Source organism: Coenobita brevimanus, chromosome 107 (genome assembly GCF_032717465.1).
Source record: "Coenobita brevimanus isolate Jiangsu-jjx chromosome 107, ASM3271746v2, whole genome shotgun sequence".
NCBI lineage: Eukaryota > Metazoa > Arthropoda > Malacostraca > Decapoda > Coenobitidae > Coenobita > Coenobita brevimanus.
In genome coordinates this window covers 5,285,329-5,298,372 of record NC_137060.1, presented here as the reverse complement: position 1 = coordinate 5,298,372, position 13,044 = coordinate 5,285,329, and the positions used below count along the sequence as shown (strand labels likewise).

The 13,044-nt window shown below is 43.9% G+C and overlaps 1 protein-coding gene across 1 annotated transcript in view; it reads right to left on the bottom strand.

The window, feature by feature from the left end:
- The window catches only part of LOC145416602 (cytochrome P450 CYP12A2-like), a 35,228-nt gene that overhangs the window by 11,811 nt on the left and 10,373 nt on the right, over nt 1-13,044 (bottom strand). The window contains exons 2-6 of the mRNA XM_080285534.1: nt 12,483-12,717; nt 11,429-11,669; nt 6,632-6,748; nt 5,516-5,592; nt 3,085-3,286 (exon numbers count right to left, since the gene is read on the bottom strand). Of these exons, the coding sequence (XP_080141660.1) occupies nt 3,085-3,286; nt 5,516-5,592; nt 6,632-6,748; nt 11,429-11,669; nt 12,483-12,711 (866 nt within the window). The 5' untranslated portion in view covers nt 12,712-12,717. The remainder of the gene's footprint in view (nt 1-3,084; nt 3,287-5,515; nt 5,593-6,631; nt 6,749-11,428; nt 11,670-12,482; nt 12,718-13,044) is intronic.

Below are 13,044 nucleotides of genomic sequence, written 5' to 3'. Positions count from 1 at the left end.
TTTTCTTGGACAAATATATGCGATGTTATGTTACAGGACAGTTTGAAAGAGAAAGTTCTGTCTCTTAAAAATCTGGAAAAAAAAATACGCAAATTACTTCTTAAATCATAAGCACTGAGATTCATTAGTATACTGTGGCGCCACATCATGTCATAAACTTTATGGATGTCCAAGAACACTCCTATCATGAGTTCTTTATTGGCCAATGTCTCCAAAATGCAGTGCTCCAAATTCATTAAATGATCTAGTGAAGTTCTGTATTTACAGAAGCCACATTATCGATCATTAAACATTCTTCTACTCTAAACAAAAAAGAAGCCTGTTATTTACCATTTGTTCCATGAGCTTACATAGACAAGAAGTTAACACAATAGGACGAAATGAAGTGGGATTCATAAGACGACCAGCCTGTTTGGGTATCGGAATGACGTGCACAAAGTGCCATGAGTTTGGGAACGTTCGGGACGCCCAAAGCTCACTGTGCAATGCTAACAGCTTAATCAGGTTGTCCTGAAAAACATGTTGGATCATATCGTGTGTGACTGTATCCGGTCTAGGACTCGTATCTTTACAGGATTTAAGGGCATGGGAAAGTTCGTATAACGTAAACTCTTGGTTGTACGAGGAGTCTACAGCTTCTGGGACAAAGTCTAATACTCGTAGCTCAGCCATATGTTTATGGTCTTGAAAATGCAAATAGTAAATGGCCGAGCTACTAATATGAGAAAAACTCCTGGCGAGGATGTTAGCTACGACAATGGGATCGTTATGGATGGTGTTATCTAACTGCAGAGTAGTCACAGGGATGTTTGGGTGTTTATTATTTGGTATTTTAATTGTGGATTAGTGGTGGGTGGGGGCGCTCACCATGCACTCACTTGATGTAGTGCTGCTGTCGGGTGTCTGCCCTTTCCTCTCCTCCATCCTTCTTTCCTTCCATCCTCTTCTGTCTTTCTTTCCTTGTCCTTCTGCCTATGGGTGACTTTACACTCCCTCTTCTGTCTTTCTTTCCTTCATTCTTTCCTCTTCCTTTTGCCTGTGGGTGACTCTACGCTAAGTGACAAGCCAAATGGTTTCCTGAACACCAGGAAACCATTTACTATGCTGGATGGTAACCATATAACCAAATTTTGGCGCCTGGTGGTTTAGTGGGTAAGTATTGCACTCCAATCGGATTGAGCCCGTGAAGGTTTATAGCCAAGGGATGGTTGGGGTTGATTGCTCATGTAATGCCACTCAGGGATGAGTGAGGCTGGTCACTCTCATCTTAAATGTCGGGACCAACTGCCTAGCCCCGGGCTCCTACGCTCCTCATGGGGCAATGTAGGATCGGATGATGGACGGATGGATTAGTTGTGGACCAGACTTTATTGAGTGGGCAAAACGATTCACTGTGGACACAAAGGAACGTCAGGAGTCACGTTTAGCCCTTCTAATTATTCCTCTTGCCTCAGCCCTAGCTTGTTTGTATCCAATAAAGTTTTCCTCAATAGGCTGACTATAAAAATTTCTGTATCTTCTGTTGCGTTTCCTTAATGCTTGTCGGCAATCCAGCATCCACCAATGAGCTCTATATTTTGCATGAATTGAAGAAGTCTTGGGTCAATTTGTGTCTCCACGGTGCACATCACGGGACAAGACAACCGTAGATGCTTTGGAGACATTTGGCCTGGGAGTAGCATGCAACTACCTCACCCTCTTCCTAGCATAGTAATAGGATATGTCCTCCTTTACTTTCACGGTGCAGACTTCTTTCTCCTCCTCCTCCAACTTAGGACAATCCCTCGAAGAAGAAGAATGCGTACTCTTGCAGTGAAAGCAACATTCAGTTCTGGATGTACAATTGTCCACATCATGACCTTTAGCCGTGCACCTGCCACACACTGAGTTGGTAGCCCGACAAAACTTTTCACTGTGCCCATAAAGTTGGCATTTGCAGCAGCCAAGTGGGTCGGGGATGTAATGCCTTACGTTAATGATTTCATAACCAATTTTGACATTCTCAGGAAGAGAAACTTTACCAAAGGTCAAGATATTGGTGGCAGTCTTTGTCCTCTTGCATTCCAAGAATCGTAATCAATGTAGCATCAGCTACATCCTGCTGTGCAAGTTCACGAATGATGTCCTCTTCCATAGCCATGAGATCCCTGCAGATGATAACACCCTTGCAGGAAGTCATGGAAACCGGGATCCTTGGCTCTACATCATAACAGTGACTCTTACACAGCTTCAACAAATCATTTACCTGCGAGGAAGTAACTTAAGGTCTCCATTAGCAAATTTTTTCACTTGTTGCACCTCCCTAGCACAGCCATCAATCACAGTCTTAATAATGAAAGGATTAAGACTGGTCAGGAGAGTGGAACGGACAGCATGTAGCATAAAAAAATATGCATTATTTACAGAAATGTCGGGTGTGGTACGAGTCTGTGGCCGGTCAGTCTGGGGGCAGTCAGTCCGTCGTGCAGTCGAATTGTCAGGACCACCTCCCGCCCTGAAGGGGGGAGAGGCGACAGGGGTATCCGCCATAGTAACCAACTCCACCTCACGGGAGAAGTGGGAAGAAAGAGAAGACAAACAATGGACAAGACACTTGGAAAAAAAAAAAAAAACTATAGTTGAGATTACCCTCTTAACCCACTCCAGGGAGACCCAACCGTGTGCTCAAGCACTCGGAGCAGTCAGTGGGCGGAGACCCTCTGTGGGCAGGAGGCAAAGACAATCTTGGTACAAAGGTACAGAGACCTACTGTGCCAAACTAACAGGGAAGGGAGGGAAATGAGAACTAGCTAAACCTAATGGCCACTAGATGAATAAAAAAAAATAATAATGCTTGTTGACAGCCCTAAAAAGCTAGAGGCGAGACAGCACACACGTCCGCACTCTCCACATTCACGCACCAAAGTCCCAAGTGATGACTGTGTGAGGTGAGAGACGTGCAGGTATATTTGCTGATTTCATCGACCACTCTCACTCCTAGGCAACGGTTACTAGAGTTACTTCTTTATAGAAATACGAATATCAAATGTGTTAGTTATTTCATTCTTTTAAAAGACATTTAGATGATATATGACTTAAACTCACCTCAGAAATTCCTCATGCTTTATCTTGAGTTCCTTAAAGTCCTTAGTGGGGATAATCTTCCACAGCTGGTTCTCCATCTCCACCTTGTTCAAGGATTCAAAAAGCCCGTTGACCAGCTGGATGAGTTGCATGGGCTCAGAGTCTGTGGGCAGATCAGCCGCCAAGCAGCCCACGCGCCGGTTCAGGACCACCAGACCCACCGCTGCTCAACGCACACAGCAGCAAGGCGTGGGATTAATGCCAATCAACACACACAGCAGCAAGGCATGGGATTAATGCCTATCAATACACACAACAGCAAGGCGTGGGATTAATGCCTATCAATACACACAACAGCAAGGCGTGGGATTAATGCCTGTCAACTCTGCAAGGACCTTTAAGGTATACCAGGGGTTCACAAATGAGCAGAGTTACCCATTAGGCAAAAATCTGTGCCTGAGGGAGGGGGAGGATCAAAAAGATACGGCTATAATGGGCATAGTAGCCATTTGGATCTGTTGTTGCTTAAAGAATTGATATATTTTACTACCAAATTCTTTTTGGCTTTTAATTTGGCTTTATTGGTGTAAGTTCAGAACTTTGGTCCTCAAATAATTATTACGTTGCATAGAAGCACAAAATTGGTAAAATATTACCAAAACTATATTTTTTAAATGCTAGATTTCTTGCCTTTACACGTTAAACAGTTTTGCTAAGCGGAGACAGATAACTCTATATTCTATAATTATTTACAATGACTCAAAAAGAGGAGAGGGAATTCCCCTCTCTATGTGTTAGGTGCGGGGAGGGAATCACAAGAGATTTTCTGGCAAATGTGGGGAATGATCAGGAAAAGTTTGGGAACCTATAAGGAAATGGCATTTGTAAAATTCCAAAATTCATCTTCATCTTCATCGTTATCATCACCCAGACCTCTTTTCCCACCTGAGGATGGAGTAAAGCTGGGTCCAGTGAGCAAGAAATAATTTGAGGGAATGAGAATTAACCAGTAGCTATGCCATATTAAATGGGCCGCACTCTCGTACAGTCACCACTCAAACCCTAGGAGTTCTGGCTCCACCTCAAAGCCACACCTTCCTCGCATATGGTAATTCTAAGTATCAGACTGATACTACGACTCACAATAAAGAATTTTAAATCCCTAAATTCCTAAATGTACTGCTGGGTGAACAGGGACAAGACACAAACTCTGCAGTCGAGCAAAGAAGTATCGGTGCACACTTGGCACGAAAAAATCTTATACCTTGACGATGGCTGTTGGAGAATGCTCATTGATTTTTTCCCCGCGTTGACAAAGCCGCTTTCATAAGGGTTCCATATATCGCTTTGTGACACTTTCTAGTTGGCGCTGTTCATAAGGATCTCATATATCGCTGGCTTGTGACACCTTCTATTCTGTACTGCTAGTAAATGCATATTGAGAAAATAATACATTAATCTTCTCTGGACATCAGAAGCTATACTGATCATTTTTGGATATCGTCATACAGCACCTGGGTCATAATTATTTGATTACTGTACAGGAGTGTTACCAATTTTAGTAGTTACACCAGAGTTATTGCGAGCTAGATAATTATACACATGAAGCAGGAATGCAAATAATACCCTCTAAACAGCTCTAATTGTACAACTTTTTACGACGAATTTAAATATGTACATTGCAGTTGCAAAAGTGGCGCCCCTGATTGATAAAGATTTGAACTAATAAGAAATACTCGTCAAAATGGTGGAAACATGGTAGCCAATTACCGTAGATTTTTTTTTTACTTTCCAACCATATTATTAGCTACAAATAGGTGGGACGGGCTGACGGTTTGGTAGGGTGGGCAAGGCGGGTGGGGAGGGGGGTAGGCAGGGTTAAGTGGATGGATGGGTGGGTGTGGAGGGACTGTGGCTGGGTGTGGAGGGACTGTGGCTGGGTGTGGAAGAACAGTGTGGGTGGAAGGGCGGGTGTGGTGGAGCAGGATGGGTGGGGTTGGTGGGCAGCGTTGAATGGATGTGGTGGGACAACGAGGGTGGATGAGTGGGTGGGCAGGATGGGTGGGTAAATGTGGGTGAGTGGGTGGGAAGAGGGATGGTGGATGGGAAGAGGGATGGTGGGTGGGTGGGTGGGTGCCGTGAAAATAGACAAGGTACAACAAGTTTATGGGGAATACAACACTGGGGAAATGGGTCCAAGGAGTAACATATGTCTGACGGGTACAATGGGACCCCGGGGGTCTTCTCCCACAAGGGAAGTGGCCATCCAGGGTGCCAGGCAATTCCGGTATGCACGGTTATAGGATTTTTTTCCTGGGCAACGCCGGCTACCCCCGCTAGTCGGTCCTATAGGAAATACATGCGTGTTTAGGGAGAGGTGACATATATACGAGTACTAGGTGATATGTATATGAGTACTATATATGTGTGTGTAGGGTAAGGTGATACATACACTCCAGCGCCCACTTGTACAGCTCCGTCTGGAAGTCACTGGGCATCTCCCCGTACTGATCCTGCAGCCACGCCATCCTGGAGGCATGGTGGAAGTATGCCGTGAGAGAGAGAGAGAGAGAGAGAGAGAGAGAGAGAGAGAGAGAGAGAGAGAGAGAGAGAGAGAGAGAGAGTGCAAATAAGAGCAAGGTGTCAGTTGCAAAGGGATGACATAAATACAAACTGTGAAGGAAAATTACCGCCACTGGTTTGGAAGTAAAGTCATTGTGGATCCTCAAGAAATTAGAAAGAAATGCTGTGAACGAAGTATATTTCATTTACATTAACTTAGTCCAGATTCTCTCCCTTTTGCAGCTTATTGCACATAGCTCAGTGACAGAAAAAACATTGCCTAGATTCTACGGCTTTTCCATAGCCCTTCCTCGTGACTAACACAGTATTATGTTATGAATCTCATACAACACACCTTAGTATTCAAGATGTAGAGATGGCAGTTTCAGGCCAAGTTAAAGTGAACAGAGTACAGTAACAGGAAGACTGATATTAAAGGAAGAGTAGAACAAGGAAACAGGGTCTTATGACAAGTGACATGACATTGGGAGTGTGAAAGCAAATGGAATTCCTCAATACAATATGTTATTTTATACCCTACGTAGCCAAGATGATAGTCACTGTTGTCCGACCATGCCTTATGTTTAACCACTTCAGTCCCACGACGTATTCTGCATTCCATTTATGTTCCTATCAGACAATATTATTCAGCTCAGGAGACACTTTCCGAACCGGAGGGGTTATATATAGCCTTCACTAACCCCTTCATGGCACAAATATTCCCCAGGTTGAACTGAATCGTATGTAGGCGGCAAGAATGAAAAATAAAAATGGTAGTGGTCTGAATGGGTTAATTATCTGTGACTAATCATCATTAGGCTACCAAACACGTCCGTCTACGTAACATCTTAGGGTGAGCTATCATGTTTGTGTACCTGAGGAAGGGCTGTCGTGTCTGTGTATCTGAGAGTGAGCTATTATATCTGTACCTGAGGGAGAGCTATCATGTCTGTGTACCTGAGGGTGAGGCATCAAGTGTGTTATAATGAGTGTTACTTTGGCTCACCTGTCCATGAAGTCGAGAGTGACCTCATCCATACGGGTGATGTAAGCGGCCACATTCTTGGACCTCATCATGGGGGTCTGCGCACGGCTTCTCACACGCCACCACTCCTCACCGTTCCTGCCACACCACACGCCATTAACACACCACACCACACGCCATTGCCACACCATAATACAAGCCATTAACACACCATAACACATTCCATTAACACCACACCACACGCCATTGCCACACCATAATACAAGCCATTAAGACACCAAACTACACCACACCATAACACACGCCATTAACACACCACACCACACGCCTTAACAACAACACACCACACCAAACCACACCACACGCCATTATCACACCACACCACACGCCAATACCACACCACACCACACGCCAATACCACACCACACCACACGCCAATACCACACCACACCACACACCAATACCACACCACACCACACACCATTACAACACCACACCACACCACACACCAGTACCACACCACACCACACACCAATACCACACCACACCACACACCAGTACCACACCACACCACACGCCATTACTACACCACACCACACGCCATTACCACCACACACCAATACCACACCACATACCAATACCACACCACACCACACACCAATACCACACCACACCTCACACCATTACCACACCACACCACACACCAATACTACACCACACCACACACCATAACCACACAAGTATTAACTAAACTCTCCCCATCTTGAGACAGTTCATGCTGTTTATTATCCTGAAGGGGTAAGACATTTTTTTTTTTTTTTTTTTTTTTTTTAAATACTCGAACTGGATATTTCTTCCCTTCGTTATCTAAAGATCCTTGGATGGGATTCGACTCTTTACCTCTTAATCCCTAGCACGCACTCTCACCCACTACACGAACACAGCTATAATCATGACCGCTGCCTACAGTGATGTAAGGGATGCATAGGACATCACAGTTCAGACATCGGTGAATGAGGATACGCATGTTGAAAAATTATCCTTGCAAATATGGATGTCAAGGCTCTAATATAACCTTAAATTGGTTATCTTCATCCAGCCTATGTAGATTAATTGAACTCTATCCTTCTCATATGCAATCTGGTTTTAAAGGCAGCTTATTTTCTCACAATTTTCACAATTACGCAGCCTCACAATTTGTTTTACGTTTCTTTAACCCTTTGACCGCAAAATAACTACATACTTTCCTTTCTCTCGGCCAGTGTAAGGCTGTTTGTTTAATTCAGATAAATTAACTGCAAAAAAAACATATGATACTGTTTCCATCAACTTTCTGATAAAAATATTTTTTTTTTGTTTTTTTTTTCCCACTTGACACGATACGAGTTTCTTTATCTCGGAGAAATCTTGTAGTCAATGGAGTAATAGAAGGAGGATGAAAAAGTACTGCCAACTCTCATTTATGAATTTACTGATACACACACACACACACACACACACACACACACACACACACACACACACACACACACACACACACACACACACACACACACAATCCCCATCACACCACAATCGCAATACCACACACTGTCACCGTTCACCATTTCACACTGCCCACCACACACACCACACCGTCCACACACTGCTACACAATACCTCTCTTACAGTGCCCACCACACCATATCATAAACAATAACAACAACAATAAAAATAATAATAATAATAATAATAATAATAATAATAATAACACTGGTCTGCGTGATTATAAAGGTCAAGGATGTGTTTGCTGTTCTTGGATCAGTTTCTTACGCTGATTCCGAAAATCGCATTATTTTTTCTCAATCAGGTCAAATTTTGGAAATATAACACCTTCTAGAAATGATAATTTCCCATCATATTGGTAGATGAGTGATTCTTCTAGTAGCATAACTCAACTGCTATATATGTACAGGCTTTACAGGCAGTTCTTATAGATCGCAAGAAGGGTACAGCACGATATACTAGGCTAATCAGGTTTGAATGACTTCTCCAGGGACTTCCGCTTGTGCTGGGCAGACACCACATCCCTCTTTAGGCACCAGCAGTAGTCGGCCAGAAAGTTGACGTCCCACCGTCCTTGATAGTGTTCCTCCATCACTCGGATGTTCTTGTGAAAACGCTCCCCCTGCTCTTCACTGAAGTCTCCACAATTCTCTGGAAAAAGAGTTCAGATGAGATCTGAGGAAATGGATTTTCACCGACATACGTGCATCTAGTCGGCAGAAACTCTCCATCAGCTTATCAACAGCTTTCTCGCACTCTGGACTATGGTGGTTGCCCAGGAAGTTTGCAATGATCGACTTCAGCGCCAGCCAAGCAGAAAATTCAGAGGAATTCAATGATCCATCGCAGCAAGTGTCCTTGATGAGCTTTCTTATCTGAGGCCGTCGAATATTCCCACTTTCAGCTTCTCTCTGCTTACGCATGGAAACGTCTGTCACAGAAAAGTGAATCTTCCACATTCTTTGTCCAGTGCCTTCACGAAGTTTTCCATGACACCCATTTTTATGTGCAGTGGTGGGAGTAGAATCTTGTGCGGTTCGACTAGAGGGTGAGACAGAACACTGTGTGAGCCGGGTTGTAATCCATGTCTAGACGGCCACTATCATCGGAAATAATGCTGGTCGTCTGCCTAGCTGTCCTACAGGTACATGAAGCATGGATACTTTGTGTACCCACCTTGAAGTCCTAGGACGTGACCAACTACCTTGAGAGCTCCACAGGTCAACAAACCATGGTCCTTGTAGTTGACAGCAGACAGCAGACGTTCCATGTTGTTGTGAGTTTTCCCCATTTCAACTGAGTGTGCAACAGGGATCAAAGCGAACTTGTTGCCGTTGTTCAGAAGAACCGCCTTGAGATTCCTACTTGACGAGGTGATGAAAAGCCTCCATTCTGTAGCGTCATACTTCAAACCCATCATTTCAGTCAGGTAGGCGATGTTGTTGCTGTAAACGAGAAGATGCCTCAGCAAACGAGAAGTATTTTTGGAACTCTTTCTCTCAGTTTCGATACCAAAAGAACATTGTCTCCGGTGCCAGCAGACGTTTCTCACGAAGGTGCGAACCCAGCAGCTGATCAGACTCCTCGGACAGGTTTAAGTCCTGCGTCAAATCGTTGAGCTTAGCTTGGCTCAGTGGCACCGGTCAGTCTTCCTCACTGGCTCAAATGTACCAGACTCGTCTGCATCGGTCGCATCTCCAGCCTCAGTGTCGGACGACGATCCCATGTTGACGTCAGGTTCAAGAACAGGAACATCTGGGCCATGGGGGACTGGCTTGATGGCTGATGGAATGTCAGGATACTGAACATGATGTTTGTTCTTGCGACTGATAGCCTGTAGATTCGTCATACAAAAATAACAGTCTGTGGTGTGATCTTTACCGTCCTTCCACACCATCGGAATACCAAACGGCATACTCTTCTTCGCTTTGTTCCTCCAACCCTGTAGGTTTTGAACACATGTTTTGCAACAGATATGAGGGGTGAACGGCTTATCTTGGTCGCCTAGTTTGACTCTGAAGTAAGCGTGATATGACTTCTTCACAAAATCTGTAATTCTCGTTTGACGGTCTGAAAGGGTCACATTCCACAGATATATAGCAGAACCTGTCAGGGTGGTTCTTGTACTTTCGATTCATTGAAAAGTGACAATCCAGATCCGAAATGGAGAGAAAAAGGTCTTTTAAAGGCACTCGTGCCAATTTAGGACAAAAACATAATTAATGCATACCAGTTCAGTAACACTATTTGAGCCATACATGCAGTTTTTTTTGTTTTTGTTTTTTTTTAATCTAGCATATCTAAAAAAAAAAAAAATGACCTGATTGAAGAAAATGGATTGCATTTCTTAATTCGGCGTGTGAAACTGATCTTAAATCAGCTGAAAAACCTCTGACCTTTGAAAAAAAAGTTTTGAAACGCAGGCCAGTGTAATAATAATAATAATAATAATAATAATAATAATAATAATAATAATAATATTGCTCTGATATTTTTGTTTCTGTAAAGCATCATTTTTTCCTAAGCACTGGAAACAGGACTGATATGCACTGTTTATCCACACATCACACATCCCTGTTCACCAACATCACCACACCACATCATATCATCTCACCACACATCCCTGCACACCAGCATCACCACACCACACCATATCATCACGCCACACATCCCTGGACACCTACACCACCACACCACACCATATCATCACACCACACATCCATGCACACCAACACCACCACACCACACCATATCATCACATCACATATCGCTGCACACCAACATCACCACACCACATCACACAACACCACATCACATATCCCTGCACACCAACGTCACCACACCACACCACATCACCACACAACACCCCATCACACACTGCCTGCTACATATATTTTACATTAACTTGGCCCAGCTTTTTGTACTTTTTCAATTTATTTCACGTAGCTTAGTGGCAGAAAAAGGCAGTGATATGGCACTGCACCCTTTCTATACTACTTCTTCGTGACTAGCACTGTATTCTAGTTCTACTCTATTGTTACAACTTGGCAATGAAGATGGAGAGATGGCGGCTAGTGCTATACTTATTCCTTAATTATGTGTTTTGCATATTACACATTAACATTCTATTGTATGATATTAATATCGCCTTAATATCAACACAATTTGCATCAACAGCATACAAGAGGATACCAAGGTGTAATATGCAGAATAAATCTCTATGAAATGGGTCCTAGGAATCTATGCCAGTCAGTACACGATCAATCAACTCACTCGGTCAAAATGCCAGCTTTGCCTTCGAAGTAGTCATCCACCGCCTCCACCCTGATTTTCTTGAGTGAGGTGAAGCCATCCCTCGTGGGGTTGTCCATGGTAGCTCGCACCATGGCCTCGCAGTCCTCAGGCCGCGTCACTACCGCCATCTTGGGCACCAACGGGTTCTCCATCCTGAATGTTGGGCCATACTTCTCCACCATGCCCCTGAAGAACTCGACCACTTTTTTGCCATCGAATTCTATCCAGAGGTGACGAGGACAAGGTGATAAATATACAGACTGGACCTTAAATAACGCTTGTCTTCCACTTCCCCGTCGTGTGTTGTGGGGACGGCTCAGTCAGTGTTATCAGTATCTAACCTGCAACATTTATCCATTTCCCACTCCTATAGCCACACTCACGCCCACACCAGCAGACTTACCCGTCCCCGCAACACATAATATACTGCCATGTGAGTTTCTAGCGGAGTGATATTTTCTCCGCCTATCAGTAATAATATCATCCATGACCATACTAAGACAATGACAGAAACAAATAAAAAACAGTGATAAATTGGTCACCTTATTAAAGAAATGCACACACAAAGCACAAAATGTTCTATACAAGTGGATTCTCTCTCTCTCTCTCTCTCTCTCTCTCTGGCCAGATTCCTTAATCCCATAAAACAGGGATGGGGAATCTTTCTCCTATTAAGGGCCATTAGGATTTTTTTAACATCATTTGTGGGCCATACAAAATTATCAACTTAGAATCAACTGTAGCCCAGTACATAATACTCGTTCATGAGTTTATGAAACTTCATTTATGAATAGCCTCGCGGGCCTGATCAAATGGTCTTGCGGGCCTTATACGGCCCAGAGGCCGGACGTTCCCCACCCCTGCTGTAAAACGTAGCCACCAACAAATCGCCTCCACGTCGCCCTGTCCTCTGCCTTTGTGGGGTCCTCTCTCCAACTCACACCCCCTGTCTCCTATATCTTTCCTTTCCACCTCCTACTTGGTGTCCCCCCCCCCTCCTGCTCTAAGCTAAGTATGTGAGATGCCAACACACCGCCTGTGATCTGCTTGTATATCATATGAGGAGCACATCCCAGCAGAGGCCAGTGTGGTGGGCCAGGCGCTTCTTTGATGGACTTCACTCGTTCCTGCGTTGCTTCCTTTGTCATTGTCGCTGATGGGTACTGATAACGTGCTGACGTGGACACAGCTCTGATCAAGTGTTGAAAGGGGGCAGGGCTCATCACTCCCACCCTCACTGCACAGTTCATTGCACTTGCCATGATGTCCTGCAATATACAAAAATGTTGCTGTGGTCCATATTAATAGTTCCATGATATAAGTCTGAGTCTCCTGTGCACCATGTCAATAACACTGATACAGAAACAATGTATTCACCATAAGCCCCTTCGCTTCCATTGCGTCATTTTAGTGTATTTTTCCATTTTCATGAAATATAATTTAACTCATGAGACCGCCACACCCTACCTGCTGGTGACAAAAGGGGACGAGATGATGATGATGATGGCAATGAATGTGTGTGTGTGTGTGTGTGTGTGTGTGTATGTATCTATATATATATATATATATATATAAATTTATATATAAATATATAT